At 39.8% G+C, this 17,155-nt stretch overlaps 2 protein-coding genes across 4 annotated transcripts; both read left to right on the top strand.

Moving 5' to 3' along the window:
* Nucleotides 1–1,754: 1,754 nt before the first annotated feature.
* hpxa (hemopexin a) lies at nt 1,755–4,709 on the top strand. Its single transcript, XM_072685221.1, has 9 exons — nt 1,755–1,830; nt 2,195–2,323; nt 2,835–2,992; nt 3,130–3,283; nt 3,406–3,618; nt 3,716–3,817; nt 3,991–4,115; nt 4,216–4,363; nt 4,447–4,709. The coding sequence occupies exons 1-9, from the start codon at nt 1,770–1,772 to the stop codon at nt 4,674–4,676; spliced, it is 1,320 nt and encodes a 439-aa protein (XP_072541322.1). The 5' UTR covers nt 1,755–1,769; the 3' UTR covers nt 4,677–4,709.
* Nucleotides 4,710–5,598: 889 nt separating this feature from the next.
* On the top strand, nt 5,599–15,908 carry LOC140561265 (interferon-induced GTP-binding protein Mx-like). Of its 3 annotated transcripts, none has more exons than XM_072686355.1 (12): nt 5,599–5,619; nt 8,509–8,749; nt 10,372–10,509; nt 10,595–10,749; nt 11,595–11,733; nt 11,827–12,025; nt 12,329–12,407; nt 12,486–12,608; nt 12,770–12,911; nt 14,554–14,712; nt 14,825–15,120; nt 15,374–15,908. In XM_072686355.1, the coding sequence occupies exons 1-12, from the start codon at nt 5,599–5,601 to the stop codon at nt 15,608–15,610; spliced, it is 1,929 nt and encodes a 642-aa protein (XP_072542456.1). In that variant the 3' UTR covers nt 15,611–15,908. The 3 variants fall into 3 exon arrangements, with proteins under 3 accessions (XP_072542456.1, XP_072542458.1, XP_072542457.1); XM_072686357.1 differs by having other exon boundaries at nt 5,608–5,619; nt 8,512–8,749; XM_072686356.1 differs by lacking the exon at nt 5,599–5,619 and adding an exon at nt 7,620–7,639.
* The last annotated feature ends 1,247 nt before the right edge of the window (nt 15,909–17,155 follow it).

Genomic DNA, 17,155 nt, shown 5'->3' with positions numbered 1-17,155 from the left:
TGAATCGAAATGGTGAGGGCAGGCAAATAAAGTCCAACGTCATAATCAGTCTAATAATTCTGGCTCTGGACACTTAGAGTCAGCATTTATTTAGCGTGTGGGTGTTGCTTAAATGAGGATTATAGATAGGCAAACATTGTTTGTAGGCAATTATATAATATATAATGTTCTGTACTATACAGCATGTTTTTTTGCCTAGGTTTATCTGACTATGTACAACAAAATGCAGTCTGCATGTGCATATGTTTAAATGAATGTACTGAATATGTTTGGTACAACAATTGGCCATAACTAGCATTAAACTAGCATCAATTAGCATTAAACAGCATTCCTTATTTTTTTAATATTTAGAAGTTAGCCCAGTTAAAGATGGAAAAAAACTATGATTTAGTTGACCTGTGGAAACCTTATAATATATATCTAATGAACACATGGTGCATAGCAAGTCAAAATCTTATTCAGGAATTCTATGTATATTTAATATAATATAATATAATAGTATATTTAATATAATATAGTATAATAATGCCAGTAATGATTTTAGAACCTGTTTTTTTAGCAGAACCTGTATTGCAAATTAGAATAATTTTCTCCCTGTGGTATAAGAAAAAAAAAAAAAGCCAGACTAGAACGTAGGAGTTTAACCGGTTAATGATCACCCTATTAAAGTGAAGTGCAGAGGTCAGCAGTTTTTTATTTATTTTACTAGATGTGCAGTGTTATTAACCTTTAGGGGTCTTCAGAATAGACTGTACCCTGCTAACTGCACTGGGCCTTCTGGAATATTCTACTAACTAATTGATAATTCCATAGAGAGAGTGTGTTATCTAAATATTTAATTGTCATATTATTATGAAAAGTGACATATCATTTTAATTGCAGTAAATGTAATAAATAAAAAACAATTAAAAATAAATGTTAGGCCTAACAAATGAAATATTTTGAATGTGCAAGGGTCATAGATAACCATTGCATTTGGGATTTTGTCATTTTCAAAAACTGGTCTAACCCAGTGTAGTAAAATGATGTCGTCTCTTGGCATAAGGCCAATTTTCATATCTTATTAACCCCTTACATAGCCAAAGATTTCCTTGCACGCTTCTGTTACCAAAGCCCCACCAGTTTGCACAGAAGTCCCTGTAGTTACTGGATAATACACCTTAGAGTGTAATAAGCCTTGGAGTGTTCTTTAAGCCACCCAAGGCCTAAACATATGTTCGTTATAATCTATGCACCAGACCGATGGTCCCCAACCATGCACATTTTGGGTTTCCCCAGCTTTGGCTCACCTACTGTAGCTCAGCAAGCAATTGTTAATGAGTTAATTAGTTGTGTCTGGTGTTGTAGGAGCACTAAAATATGCTGGACAGTGGGCCTGCAAGACCAGGGTTGGGGACCACTGCATTAGACATATTCACAAAAGCTCCCATGCAGCAGAGCCCCAGTCTGATTAGATCTTTACATTACTGAACCCCTGCACTTTGTTTTCTTGAAACAGCCATATGCACCTTGACCAGTTTTTGAATGTGGAGTGGGTGTCATGTGTGCTTACGTAAGAATGGGTAAGTATGTGTGTCTGAGCGTGTGCGTGCCCACCTACGCTCTGTGCAAACTGTGGGCGTCTGGGGAACACTGATTGGTGCCAGGAGTTGCTTGCCTGAGCGACAGCCCTCTTACTCGGGGGCTATAAATGCTGGAGAGCTTCGGGTTGTCTGGCACCTTCTCCAGCTGAGCTCTCCCTCCAGCAGGACCAGAGGACCCTCTTCACCATGAGGCTGCTTGCACAGACCCTCACTGTCTGCCTGGCTTTCTCTCTCAGCCTGGCAGGTCGCTCGTAAGTGTTTCTGACTCTTATAATTTTACAGCTCTAACATTCAGATCATTGCAATCTTCTATAGTTTCTGAACATTATAGATACTTTGCACAGTTCTACAGTGATAAATGAATGTAATTAGGAATATATTTACTATATTCTATGATAATATATTTAATAATATTTAATAAAACTTTCTTCTTCTTTTTAGTAATAACGGCGATCATGGGGATGCAGGTGAGTGTATTAGTGTAAAAGCAATTCACCCAAGTAAAGCAGACACATCCACATCTACAAACAGGGAAATCATGCTAAGACAAATGCATTACTGTTCAAAATTAACAACACCAGCATTAATTCAAAGTCTTATGTTTGTCTAAGACAAACCCGATGAGTCCCTGCCATCCCACCACCACTCGCTCCACCATGGGGCTGTCATCGACCGCTGCAAGGGAATTGAGTTTGATGCCGTTGCTGTGAATGAGGAGGGAGTGCCTTACTTCTTCAAGGGTAAGTGAGACAAAATAACGGTCAACAGGGCATTTTCTAACAAAAACACACTCTATAAATGAATGATTTGCTGAGAGCTAAGATTCAGGGCAGTGATCCCCAGCCTTGTAGAGCTGGAGAGCCCCCTGTCCTGCACTATTAAGCATTTTCCCTGCTCTAGCTCCACACCTGACACAACTAATCTGGGCTCATTCAGTCAAAAGCACCTTAACGGATAGGGAGAGTGTTTCATTTGATGCTTGATGCTCAACCTTCTAACAATTTAGCTTGTTTACAAGCCCTTTCTTATTTAAAGTGGTTGTATTAAAGCTGGAAAACACCACCTGGGCAATGTAATGCACTGGGGTTGGAAACCTATGGTTCAGTGTTAAATGTTAAAATGTGCCTTATTTTGAGAACCTCTGAAAAACAAAGCTGACCATGATGGTCTGATTTCATCCTAGTTTCCATTCTTTAGTTTTTTGAAAAATGAAAATTGCTAACCCTTGGTTTCTAATGGGTTTTTGAATAGGTGACCATCTATTTAAGGGATTCCATGGTGAAGCTGAGCTTTCAAACGAGACTTTTGCTGAGCTGGATGACCATCACCACTTGGGGCATGTGGATGCAGCTTTCCGCATGCACTCTGAGGATAGTCCCGAGCACCATGACCACCAGTTCTTCTTCCTGGTACTGTCAATTGCACATTTGCACAGTTTAGACTTTCTCCCCACATGGCCGCTCTATGCTTGCGTTCTGCTGAGCCTTATTTCAATGTCTTGGCCTCTCAAATTGAATGTCTCACCTTCCTTATCCATCACTCACAGGACACCAAGGTCTTTAGCTACTACAAGCACAAGCTGGAGCAAGGTTATCCCAAAGACATCTCTGAAATATTCCCCGGCATCCCTGACCACTTGAACGCTGCTGTGGAGTGCCCCAAGCCAGACTGCCTCAACGACACTGTCATATTTTTCAAGGGTATGACAAACGAATGTCTGGTATAGTTTCTTAAGGAGCATGCATTATGGATATTGGGTTGGTTGGATGTTGGGTAAACATGATGGATGTTTCATTGAACTCTTTTCTTCTGTATGATGCAGGTGATGACATCTACCACTTTGACATCAAAACCAAGAAGGTTGATGAGAAAGAGTTCAAAGGCATGCCCAACTGCACTGCTGCTTTCCGCTACATGGAACACTACTACTGCCTCCACGGACACCAGTTCTCCAAGTTCGACCCCATCACTGGAGATGTCCATGGAAGATACCCCAAGGAGATCCGCGATTACTTCATGAGATGCTCACACTTCGGTAAGAGAAAAGCAGGCGAGAGAGCAAGAATAACTGTCTGTGCAGAGATCATTTGTATTCATTTTTGCTTTTTAATAACCTGCTGTTTATTTCTTAGGTGACAAGAAGGTTGAGGACCACGTCGAGAGAGAGCGGTGCAGCCGTGTGCACCTGGATGCCATCACTGAAGAGGATGATGGTGATATTTATGCTTTTAGAGGTTAGTTCTATTTGTCCAATGGGGTCCCAAGCGACACCTTACTGGTGAGCCATCTTACCTATTGATCTCCGTCCCATTGTAGCTTGTATGTAACAATAAAGTTCCATGACTGACACCAACAATATTGACAATATGCTGCTTATTTAAATGATGACTCTCTCTTTGCCTGACAGGCCACCATTTCCTCAGTGTCTCTGGTGATAAGTTTCACTCTGACACAATTGAGAGTGCCTTTAAGGAGCTGCACAGTGAGGTGGACGCTGTCTTCTCCTATCAGGAACACCTTTACATGATCAAGGTTAGTGTCAGTGTACACAAATATTGCTAGTGTGACTGGTAGAATAGGAAGAGTGAGACAGAGCTCACCTTGTGACACCTGATGATCTGTTTGTCTGCAGGACAACCAGGTGTTCGTCTACAAAGTGGGAGAGCCACACACCCACCTAGAGGGCTACCCCAAACCTCTGAAGGAGGAGCTGGGCATTGAGGGTCCTGTTGATGCTGCGTTTGTTTGTGCTGACAAGCATATTGCTCATGTCATCAAAGGTACGAAAGCACCAGATACTTCCATTCCGATTCTGTCGTGAGCTTGACCTCGACTTTTCTAATGTCATCTCATGATCTTGTAGGTCAGACAATCTACGATGTTGACCTGAAGGCCACCCCCCGTGTCCCAGTGAAAGAGGGACCCCTCACCCATTTTAAGCAGGTTGACACCGCCATGTGTGGGCCCAAGGGTTTGACGGTAGTGATCGGAAGCCATTTCTACCTCTTTGAAAGTCCCATGCAAATGATTGCTTCCAAGGCCATCCCTGAGAAACACAAAGTGGCCCAAGAGCTGTTCGGCTGCGACCACTAAACGCATCACACAGAGTGAGGGAGGGAGAGAGGAGATGCAGCACAACAGCTAAAACTGGACTGACCTTCTAGGTCCTGACGTACACCCTCCATTAACCAGAGGATCACGCAAGTGCGTGTTCATTTTCCTCTCACTTATGTCACTCTGCCTTCAAATGTTCCTACCTCTGCTGCTCTGTTCCACTAAGCTTTACACACGCGTGTGCCGTAGCACGAGCTACTGGGTTCCTCTGCCACTGTGCTGGGCATTGTTTCGTCAACAGCTTCGTCCACTACAACAAGTGTAGTATATGTCCTGTCAGTGCTGTCTATATGCACTGAAATCCATCTAGAGCACTTTGTGGTTGATGAATAAACAGAAATGAAATAACTGAATACTTGTTTCTTCTTTTTATTATTTTTTTATTTTTATTATAACACATTAAGCTAGCTTGCCACATCAGTTAATAGAACCGGAAGCAATCAATACCAGTTAACCAAGGTGCCACATACAGTCAGTGAGTCTAGCTGTGGGATGGGTAGGGTTGGGTGGATGGGATGGATGGGTCTTGATCATGCTGAGCCACCAGCCTAATCGGATTCTACGAGAGGACTAAAGAAATGGAAAATGAATACCACGCTTCGCTCACTAATTTTTAGTTTGTTTGTTTTAAGGCTTTAAAAGAAGCAGCTGTTTGGGAAAGCATATCACATAACAGGAATTAAAAAGGATTAAAAGAGAGATGAACATGAACAAAGCCACCAGATTTGGAACCACCAGGAAGAAGAAAAACAACAGCAAATTCAGAGTAAACGAAAGTTAGAACGATAAAGGGATGGAAAGGAAACTGAAACTAGACTAGAGAGATGGGCTGGGCTAGGCTGGCTGGCTGGCTTATGTGCCTCCCTGTGTCCGGTTTCAGATCATACACCAGTGAAGCTGGATGAGCATGTCGAGTAAACAGGTAAGCACTGTAAAAAGGCTGTAATGATTGCATCCTATTATGTTTTACATGCTAGATCTAATATTAATGATGGTTTGACATTTGATTGACTCTTCTGAGTAAAAATATATCTTTATATATGTATATATATAAAATTACGCGCTGGGTTGTGTAGGTAGGTACACAAATGTGGATGCAAACGATGTGTGTAGTTTAGGAGCTGCTATAGATAGTCTTGGGGGACTCCAGGAAGCGCCTGTAGATCATCAGGGCTCATCTCTAAGTTCTATTAATATGTGTTTTTTAGTCATTTTACTCATATTTAGTGTCCTTTAGGGAGTTTTGAGAGCGATTCACGATCTTTACATAGGTGCCTGTGTTTCAAAGCTTGAGGCACAGTCCGAATGGTCCTCTGCAGCAGCGGTGATCAGGGAGCAGGGGTGATCAGAGAAGACCCTGTGAGGGAATACTGGGGAATACTGGGGATACTTTCCTAAGAGTGCTGTGTGTACATACAGTTATAGCAGTTGAGGGTAAACCGCTTTACTCAGTTTACGCAGTGATCTCTGTTAAGCACTGGCACTGGGTGTTAGCTCCAGCCTGTCCACAAGGGGCGCCACAGCCAGTCTAACTCGAATGTCATGTTCTGTGGTCGGTGTTTGTTCAGTGGGTCTGGTTCTGTGTATATGTGACTGGCAGCTGCACAAACCAGCGTGGAAGTCGAGTGGCAGGCTATTTAACCATGGACCAGCTGAACCATCAATTCAAATGAAATCATAAAAAGGATGTAGGATGGATGTGGGCATTGGTGGGGGGCATGAAAGCATCCTACAAGTGCCCCCTGGAAGATGAGGCCTTTTTTTGGATTTGTGATAGAGCTCTAACTGCAATTTAATGTTATCTAGAGCCTTCATGATTAGATATGGTAGCCAACACACTCATAAGGAAGGTTTTTTTTTTTTTTTTTAAATTAATAATTAATTAATTTGGTTTTTTTTTCTGTACTTTGTGATAGAACATCTAAACAAGCAAACATCTAAACATTTATTACTGAAAAAACAAACAAACAATGTGTATCAGGGGTTGCCTTTAAGGTTGTTAGTCTTTACTGAATTCAGTCATCATTTGACTTTACCTGTGACCCTGCCTCTCCACCTGCCTCTCCTGTGTCTGAGCTACTAAACGGCTGTGTGTGCAGTGAGCTTAAACATCCATGGCTTTGGTAAGTTTTTATTATTACACATTAGCAATTCATATTTTTCTTTCATTTACACTTTGACTTTTTGGAAATTAGGCTAACTGCCACCATTTCCCTATAATAATAGCCTACGCAAATGTTCCTCATTTAGGAATAAAACACACAGGCCCGTTACTCAGTCAGTACCAGTGGTGCAGTTGATAAAACATGGAAATAGAAAGTGGAAGGGCTTGCATGGCATTGTGGGAAATGTAGTGTTTTAGGAGGATGGCTATGGTCACTGTAGTTGATAAAACAGGGAAATAGAAAGTGGATGGGCTTGCAAGGCATTGTGGGCAATGTAGTGTTTTAGGAGGATCCCTATGATCACTGCAGTTGATAAAACAGGAAAATAGAAAGTGGACAGGCTTGCATGGCATTGTGGGAAATGTAGTGTTTTAGGAGGATGGCTATGGTCACTGCAGGTGATAAAGCAGGGAAATAGAAAGTGGACAGGCTTACATGGCATTGTGGGAAATGTAGTGTTTTACGAGGATGGCTTAATTAATTTGTTTTTTTCTGTACTTTGTGATAGAACATCTAAACAAGCAAACATCTAAACATTCATAACTGATAAAAACAAACAACATACTAAAACAATAGAAAGTGGATGGGCTTGCATGGCATTGTGGGAAATGTAGCATTTTAGGAGTATTGCTATGGTAGTTTTAACACAGTCAACATGTTAACATGTTATTGATGACAGGGTTGTGGGTTCGATTCCCGCAAGCTGCCACTGTTGGGCCCTTGAGCAAGACCCTTTACCCTCGCTGCACTGGAGCAGCTGCCCACCGCTCTGGGTGTGTGAGTACTCACTGCCCCTAGTTCACTTGTGTGTGTTCACTACCACAGAGGGGTTAAATGCAGAGGACACATTTCGCTGTGCAGTGTACACAGTGTACGGCACCTTTACCAGACACGAGACACCCATGCCCAGTTCTACGCCCTTGAATCATATGCTGTGCTGGTCAAGATCTAAGCAGCTCGGCCAGTTTGTTTACCAGCATAGGGTTTTTTTGTCATGACTTAGCAAAAGTGCCTCATTTGTAATGATGACTGCATGGAGTGAGTGCAAATCGCTTTACGGCAGCTGCCATGAGCAGACAGGGGAGTGTACACTGATTTAATAAATCTTTATTCCTTCATTGTAATAATGCACATGTTTAATATTGCAAAGATAGTCAGATTAACCATTAACATAGCATTAGTTGATCAGGACTGCTGATTGCCTGCTGGCCATAGTTACCAACAAACATAACTGTTGTGTTGTCAGTTATCGTAACTCCAGCGTCAACTTGCCAACCAATCAGGACTCAGGAGCACTAATGCTAGCATCTCTATTGCATGAAATCTGTTTTTGATAAAACGGGGGAAATAAGAAGTGGATGGGCTTGCATGGCACTGTGAGAAATGTAGTGTTTTAGGAGGATGGCTATGGTCACTGCAGTTGCATTTACATTTCACTGCTTAATAAACTACAATAAACTACATGTTTTCAGTCATTTTTTCAGTAGCCAAAGATTCATTCAATCCAGCCTTTACATTCAAGTAGGCCCAAACTTAGCGCTACATCAATTTGCAGTAAATGTAATTATAAAATAATTACTAAAAAGTTGCCTAAATGCCAAAATGTGGAAGCAAACAACATTTAACCGTAATAATCTGTTCTGTAGAAGCATCTCAGGTGTACTATGTCGCCAAGGGATTCCAAGAAGCTCGAGGAGATTAGCAGCAGCCTGAACCAGCACTATGAGGACAAGGTGCGTCCCTGCATCGATCTTGTGGACTCACTCAGGTCTCTAGGAGTGGAGAAGGATCTGAGCCTGCCAGCCATTGCTGTCATAGGCGACCAGAGCTCAGGAAAAAGCTCAGTGTTGGAAGCACTTTCAGGCGTGGCATTGCCCAGAGGCACAGGTGAGACCCGCACACACACACACACACACACACAGTAAAGAAGTTGTCAAACTTTGTTTTGCCGAGGGTTGCAAGGGGGTGGAAAATGTCTGATAAAATTCCAGTAAATTACTGGTATCTTTCCATGGGAACTTTAGCTCGGGAACTTTGGAAATATGCCAAAATGTAAACTTTCCAGGGAAATTTTGGGAACTTGCAATGCTGTGAAGTGATTGGAATTAGTAGGAAATATTGGATCATTTAAAGGAACTATATCATACACTATCATCAATGTAGGCATAACAATAAAAGTAAATTTTCCATAGGAATTAAAAGGTAATTATGGGAATTAACTGGAATTAATGAGAATAAAATGGGAATATTCTAAGCTAAAGGTAAGAAACTTACATGTAGTTGGGAAAAATATACTTTTTCTGCATTCACCTGTTCGTTTCTCAATCGCATGTACTGCATATGTCCAGATGATTTCTAGAAGTCAGGTAATATTTTGACGATGTTCAAATTTTTGTATTGACAGTAACAGCATTAAAACATTTAAGCAACTATTAAATCCAGGTGTAATCCCACAGTTGCTCGCTATCTGGTAAATTAAAAAAGCTTAATGAACAATTTAATTTGAGACTAGTTTACTAAGGCTAGCAGGTTTCTAGAAATCATCTGGACATATGCTGAACATGTGCTAGAGGAATGGACAGTGAATGCAGGGGATGTAGTCTCAATAGCCCTTCAGGGTGTAATGTACCATGTGCCTGGGATTGAGGAGCAGTTTTGCTATTCAACTGTTTTGGTATCATATCTACTATTTATTTATTTTAGCCAAGATTATCCTTCAGTATATTTTTTACCAACTATGTGTAAGTTTCTCATTTTTAGATTTGAATATTCTCATTTTATTCCCATTAATTCCTGTTAATTCCCATAATTCCCAGCTTGGCCAATCATACTTTAGAATTGGCAAGGTTTTAAAAGCTTTTTTTTTACAGTAGTCATAAATATCATCAGTGCAGTAGTGGACAAAGTACAGAAATTCTGTATTGAGTCAAAATGGAGAGATCTTTGGCCTACTTTTACTTTAGTAAATCTTATGTTTATATTTAAAATAATTTTAGTTAAAGTACAGTAGTACTTGCTTGAAAACATACTGTGCAATTACACTGTACTATTTAAATAAAAAACACCCAATGGGATGTAAACAACTTTAATTCACACAGGTCTCCTAAATAGAAATCATTCAGTGAAAAAAAACATAAAAGAATGACTTTAATAATAATCTTTTAGTACTTTCATTTTTTTTATACCAAGGGGAATTACACCAATATTACAAACTCTGAACAATTAAATAATAGTGATGTAAACATCAAACATTTAAAGTGGCTTGATGATTATTTTTGTACAGTGGTAGTGTCAGGAACCAGTGCTTGTATTGTCTGCAATGGAAATATATCAATTTTATTATAAATAATTATTTAATTGTAAATATTATACATGTATTATACAGGAATTCTGAAACATGAGCATAAGTGAAAATGTAAATAAAAAGTTTGTAGTAAATGGAAATGTAGAACAATGTCTCTACTACTAACTACTATCAGTCATGGTTTTTGCTTACCTGTGATCTGTAGGTATTGTGACTCGCTGTCCTTTGGTGCTTAAGCTAAAGAGAGTTGAAGCGGGAGTCGCATGGTCTGGGATTCTGTCATACCAAGGCCAACTGAAGATTCTTCAGAAGCCAGAAGATGTGGGACATGCTGTTTCAAATGGTCTGCATTTCTCATCAAGTCTAGTAAATGCTCTGAATTTGTCACATAAAAGCCTGGCAATAATGTGACTCTGTGTTCTGTATAGCTCAGGTTGCCTTGGCTGGACAGGGAAAGGGAATCAGTCACGAGATGATTGCTCTGGAGATCAAATCCAGCAACGTTCCTGATCTCACTCTTATCGATCTGCCAGGCATTGCCAGAGTGGCTACAGGTGACCAACCAGTGGACATTGAGAAACAGGTGAGAGCAGCTTTCAGTTAATATAATGAAATGAATCTTCCAAAAGAATTTATTATTTGCAGCTATTTTTTATTCCAAAATCCCATTTGCTTGTTTTTCTGACACATTTAGGATTTTGTTTTTGTACTTTTTTGGGCTTTGCACATTATAGTCTCTGCCCACTATAATTAATAACCGTTCAGTTCACTAGATTAGATTACTGACTTCCTTATGCCTGAAGTGAAATGGACCCTTTTCACATGCTAATGTTGTTAAGCAGGTAAAACCACACCTGATTATCTTGCCGGGCGTCTGAAAACATGCCAGTAAGATGCTTTACATTGTACATTAGTAATTTGGACCTAGTTGTAAAATATAGTTATATTATTTATTATAATATATAGAATTTTTGAATATCCATATTCCAAGCATGACATTTGGTATCAGATAGCCTATTAGATTAAATTGCATTCAAATTGTTCCATTTATATAAATTTAGGATGGAAATGATTAATTGTAGCTCCATACACCAGTATAAAAAACACAGAGATATCATTCAATCCTATGTTGTAATACTAACCACCACATCAAAGCGTGCAACCATAGCGTATATTTATAGGTAAAGCTGCCTTAATAAATTAACAGATAGGGTATTTCAGTAGGCTCATGCACAGAGCCACTAAGTAGCACAACTCGATAGAACACCAGCATTTAATCCCAAAATTGTGAAATGGATCCACTTGCTTCTTATTTATTTATTATTCGCTTATTTTAAACAACTGAGAGGCATTAATATATATTTTAAAAAGGTAAATATAACGATCTCAACCATGTCCTTATTTTTTCATCCCTCAATTAAATGACAGATCAAAGATCTCATTGAGAAGTTCATAAAGAGACAAGAAACTATAAGCTTAGTGGTTGTGCCAGCGAACATCGACATTGCCACTACTGAGGCACTGAAGATGGCAAGCAAAGTGGATCCTCATGGTCAAAGGACACTGGGTAATGTAGCAGAATTATTTGGAAAACATCTCAGGCTTTGATGACATAGAATGAATGGCTTGGGAAAGAGGACCCTCTTATGCATTTCCACAGGTATTCTGACCAAGCCTGATTTAGTGGACAAAGGTGCGGAGGAGACAGTGGTGAGTACAGTCAATAATCAGGTCATCCCGCTGAAGAAGGGCTACATGATGGTGAAGTGTCGCGGGCAGCAAGACATCAATGCCAATCTGAGTCTGGCTAAAGCCCTTCAGAACGAGAGAGACTTCTTTGAGCAGCACCCACATTTCAGGTAAGACATTTTCAAGGTGTGGAACTACAAACTACATCAACTTCGGACTTAATAAGTGAGCCTGGACACTGTAAACAGCTCAGTGGATTGCTGAAAGCCAAACATCACTAGAGAAGAGCTCTTGTTCCTATCAGTAGTATCATATTTGTCTAATATGTCAAACATTTCAAATAGCTTGATTGTATTCATAAAATAATTTATAAAAATTAGTGGATTTCAACCAGTTTCAGCAACTCTGATCTAGACTGTGGTGGACAGTTCCAGTCAAATGATGAATATCTGTGACAATCTTCTCTTCGCCAGGCCTCTCTTGGAAGAAGAAAAAGCCACTGTGCCCCTATTGGCACAGAGACTAACAAAGGAACTGGTGGAACACATTGGCGTAAGTCGGAACAGTTCTGCAGCAAAAAGTCTTTTACTTTTTACTCAGTTTTAAAAAGGTCACTTTTCCCCTTTACAGAGGTCCCTCCCACATCTCAAAAACCAAATTGAAAAAAAACTGGATGGGACAGCTATGAAGCTAAAACAGCTTGGTGAAGGAGTTCCTCAAGAGGAAAATGACAAGAAGAACTTCCTCATCGAGGTATGAAACTTTATTCAGTAGTCCTCATTGCTGAGATTTTCAGGTGTGGCCTGAAATGATAATTTATCCATTTATTTTTTCATTAATTGCAGTTTTTGTTATTGATATATTTGTTTGTTTAATAAAGCAATTAATGAGAAACGTTTTTTGTTTGTCTACAGAAAATTAATGCTTTTAACCAGGTCCTTGCAGATGTGATGAGGGCAGAGGAAGATATCAAAAACTCAGACACCAGAGTGTTCACCAAAATCAGGGATGAGTTTGGAAAATGGAAAGCTCAATTGGACAAGAAGACTAACACATGTGAGTGGATCCTAATCATATGAAAAAAGCTGTAGCTGAATAGAAGGAATTATTTGTGTGCCTGAAATTAGAAAGCAACAAATCTCACCTCTTCTGTCTGTGATTGCACCACTACATGCAGCTGAGCTGTTAGTAAGGGGAATTTCTCTTGTATGTTCCAAATAAAGGTCAAAACATAGGCAGACCAGTCTTATCATAAGACATGGTTTTACTGAAGCGTCAATTTGAAGGAATCATTACGTGAATTGTTCAATTACAGTCTGAACAGGATACTCTAAATGTAGTTATACTCGCAGCTGTGCAGGGTACTCCTGATGAATGGAGAAACTATAAATCATAGAACAATTTTGATGTTCTTTGCCTTCATGAAAGGTATGAATAAGAAGAAAACATCAAGAATCTCTTACAGAAAAAAACAGTTAACATATGAAGTAAGGTAATTTACACAGTTCTTCATTTTGTAATTGTAATTTTTCAAGTCAAGGTATCAGGATTTGTATTTTATATTTTATATTAGTTTTGGTTTTGTGGTTTTGTAAGACAAATAACTGTATTTATAATAAAAACATCTGAAGAAATAGTAATATTTTATATTTGTTTTCTCCAAGCTTGCAGGTTTTAGAAATGGGTCTTTTAAAAATTGATGAAGTTAAAAACATTGATCACAATGAACAAAGAAAAAATAAAGGGGGGAAGAATTATATGAAAAGGTAACCTCTTCAACTGTCACGGAGATGAGTTGATCGTGCTTTGGGCTTGTGTTGCAGCCAGTGGCACATGGAATTTTTCTCTGGGACAGGAAGTAATATATTCAATTCAGTAACAGCAAATTCTGGGAGCAAACATCACATGTGTAAAAAGCTGAAGAGGAAAGGGAATGGCTTTTACAGCAGGCTGAAACTGAAGGCATAAACTGAAGGTTTTACCATGGCCCTCAGAGTGCCCCTACCTAAACATCATTGAAAATGTCTGGATAGACATAAAAAAGCCCATAGTCTCACAGAACTAAAACCCTTTTGCAAAGAATCCTTTTCTTTTTTGTTATTTTGGAAATTACAAGAATAATATTTGGCTATGACAGTTAGGAAACCCTAGAATCTGTTTATCTTTTATATATATATATATTAAAATTATTGAGAGATATGAGAGGTTATATGACTAAACACACACAACTTATGAAATGGCTTTCAAAAATAATTTGTAAAATGTAATTAATGAATAAATAGAAGAGTTAGAGAGGACATTTGTCCGCGAATGAATTTACAAACAACTGCCAACATGGCCAGATAAGGCTGTTCTAACAAGTTCAGTCCAAGAGCAGAAAGCAAGATGCGTAAATAAGGCTCCAACAATCCTAAAATGTCATCACTGGACCTACATGTAGCTCTTGGTGCAGCAGAGGTCAAAGCACCGCATCTACCATCAGAAAGAGACCAAACAAGTTGCAAGATTTTGATTGATTGAAGGTGTGCAGAGAGGAAACCCTTACTGTCAACAACAACAACAAAAAAACCCATCAGGGCAAGACCACAGTGTGGTTATGGCTGATGAATCTTGAGTGTTACCCTTATTTTTATTATTTTTTCATATGATATGATATTTCACCCAATGCTGTTTTCTCTGTCACTGTTCTGTTTCCTAGTTGAGGAAAACCTCAGGGATGAGGTAGAAGAGTACACCAGGATCCGCAGAGGAAAGGAGCTCCCTGGCTTTATCAATTACAGGACATTCGAGAACATTGTCAGGAAACATGTAGAGGAGCTGGAAGAACCGGCCTTAAAGTTACTGAGGGATATCACAGGTGAATAGCGACACTTTTACCAACGGGTAATTGTCACCTAATATTGCATTCACTTTAAGGTTTAAAGTTACTTACTTACTGGCTTTGTCATATTTACAATTTCTTTTACAAGACATTGTCCACTCCAGCTTGAACGACATCGCAAATCCTAATTTTGAGGCCTATCCCAACCTGCTGAGGGCGGCTAAAGAGCCAATCGAGGATCTACGCGAGCAGGAGTATGAAAAAGCCAAGGAGAGAGTAAGGGCTCAGTTTAAGATGGAGAGGATGGTCTATTCTCAAGATGGCCTCTACAGCTGGAAATTAGAAGCTGTCAAAATGAAACCAGAGACAGCCAGACCCTTTCTGACCAAGGTCATCAGTGCTGACGTTCGGGAGATGGCACAGCACCTCAGAGCCTATTTCTCGGTATGTTGTCCATCTTCTGTCCAGTCTGTTTTTCTTTATGTCTGATTGTCCATCTAGTATCTCTGTAGCCGCGTGTTCACCAGCGTAATTTTTCACATATCTGTTGAGAAATTGTGACCTTAACACTGCGTTAACTCTGTTAGTCGCTGCAACACACACACACCTGTTGCTTTTATAGGATATAAACATTGATGCCATCACAAAATAAGTTTTTTAAATGCTTTTTGTTTGTTTGTTTGTTTGTTTGTGTTAGATTACCTCCGATCGTCTGGCTAACCAGGTGCCTCTGATAGTTCAGTACCATGTGCTGCACCAGTACATTGCTCAACTCCAGACGGCCATGTTAGCCATTATTGGAGAAAAGGATGCAGTGAAGCTAATCCAAGAAGATTCTGACCTGGCCCGCCGCAGGGTGTTAGCGAGGGAGCGCTTGGAGCGCCTCAGAAGAGCGCGGCAGGTCCTGTCCAAGTTTGTCCACTCTGCCTCATAACCTCAAAGCCTCTGCCTTTGGGAGGAATCTGAGAATTATTATGCCACTTATTACTGATGTACTGTATCTGTTCACAATAGTGCTCCTTAAACGCATTTCTGTGTTGTTAAACAAGGCATTTATTATGGTTTGGCTATGAATAAACGTTCCATACACATATTCATGTAGCAAAAATACTTTTTATTTGGCTGTGACATAAATTTCATTTATACACCTTCTTGTTTTTGCTGTTGAAGTCACTTCTGCAGATGTTTTGTCTTTTATCTTTTATGTTGTCTTTAATTAAAATCATAACTTCAGTGGACATGACCATGTGTAGTGTTTTGTTAGGGTGGAGGCTGTCCTGCTGGGACTTCACCAGGGACAGAGCATGGTCTTGTAAGAAGGCCTGAACACAAGCAATAAACATCCATTTATTTAGTCATTTGTTCGTTATCAGGGGCCACAGTATATATATATCCACAGTATTTGAGCCAACCGGGCCTTGTGGTATAAGGGCCCCCAATATACCAGGCACTCAGTGGTCAGAAATCAATCCTTGGATTTAGCCCTTTCAAGCCAAAGGTATTAGTTACTCAAACTTCAAACACAAAGCAGGGATTGTTTTTATGTTGCAAAGACATTGCATTCTCCAGTTTCAACTTTTCAACCAATATCTGGACAACCATCTAGGTCACTGACAAGACAAAACAAGCATATTCACCACTTGTGTTGGACACAGATGGAATCTGGCCTCTGCCTTTAACCCATTCTTGCAGTGAACACACACACATACACACTAGGTACACATGCCCAGAGCGGTGGGCAGCCATTGTTGTGGTGACCAGGGAGCAGAGAGGGTGAAGCAGTGGCAGCTTGCCGAGCCCGGGTATCGAACCCACAACCCTGTCATCAGTAACCACCACTGCTCCATCGCTGCTCCAGTGCCAGGGACTTTCTGTCTTGCACCGTCTGAATGATTCTCTGTCCCATCATATCCGACCCTACTCATCAGCTGGTTTCTACTCTTTATCAGGTATTTTAGAGCTGGGAATAGTTGAAATGTTGCAGGCCTGTGGGTACTAAAGGAGGTCGAGATTCACAGCCTCTCACCTAGATGATCTTGTTTCTGCTCTCTTTATCCACTGTGACTCAGCTCTGTCAGGCTCTAGTTTAACATATGTAACTAAACTAGGGAAAATACCAATCACTTATTCCAAATGCTGACATATGGCATTACCAAATATTTAGATTTTTGTATAACAGGGTGAATTAGCCCAATGAAGGACATTTTTTTGCATTTCAGACTTTTGGAATATGTTGCAAAATAAAGCACCCCCCCAGCTCCATTTGTGCTGTCCATACCCTTAAAGTGTGACAAAAAACAAAAAAAGAATATATTTACATATTACATGTACATAAATGTATCATTTACTGAACATACATATCATAAACTTTTTCACAATTATTTTTTATTAGGTGAACTGCTATGTTGAATGTGAATATTTTGAAGTCCTTGTAAGACTCTTATTTTGAAATACCTGAGATATTATTTTGTGATACTAT

This window comes from Salminus brasiliensis, chromosome 8, assembly GCF_030463535.1.
Source record: "Salminus brasiliensis chromosome 8, fSalBra1.hap2, whole genome shotgun sequence".
NCBI classification, from domain to species: domain Eukaryota; kingdom Metazoa; phylum Chordata; class Actinopteri; order Characiformes; family Bryconidae; genus Salminus; species Salminus brasiliensis.
The sequence above is the reverse complement of the archived record's forward strand: the minus strand, read 5'-3'. Positions and strand labels throughout refer to the sequence as shown.

What these genes read in the sequence shown, in the direction of transcription:
- LOC140561265 (XM_072686355.1), top strand. Translation starts at nt 5,599, where the DNA reads ATGAGCATGTCGAGTAAACAG. An exon ending in GAGCAGCACCCACATTTCAG is followed by an intron (nt 12,026 to 12,328) that starts GTAAGACATTTT and finishes TCTCTTCGCCAG; the next exon opens with GCCTCTCTTGGAAGAAGAAA. An exon ending in GTTACTGAGGGATATCACAG is followed by an intron (nt 14,713 to 14,824) that starts GTGAATAGCGAC and finishes TTCTTTTACAAG; the next exon opens with ACATTGTCCACTCCAGCTTG.
- hpxa (XM_072685221.1), top strand. Translation starts at nt 1,770, where the DNA reads ATGAGGCTGCTTGCACAGACCCTCACTGTCTGCCTGGCTTTCTCTCTC. An exon ending in CTCTCTCAGCCTGGCAGGTC is followed by an intron (nt 1,831 to 2,194) that starts GCTCGTAAGTGT and finishes TGTTTGTCTAAG; the next exon opens with ACAAACCCGATGAGTCCCTG. An exon ending in AACACCTTTACATGATCAAG is followed by an intron (nt 4,116 to 4,215) that starts GTTAGTGTCAGT and finishes GTTTGTCTGCAG; the next exon opens with GACAACCAGGTGTTCGTCTA.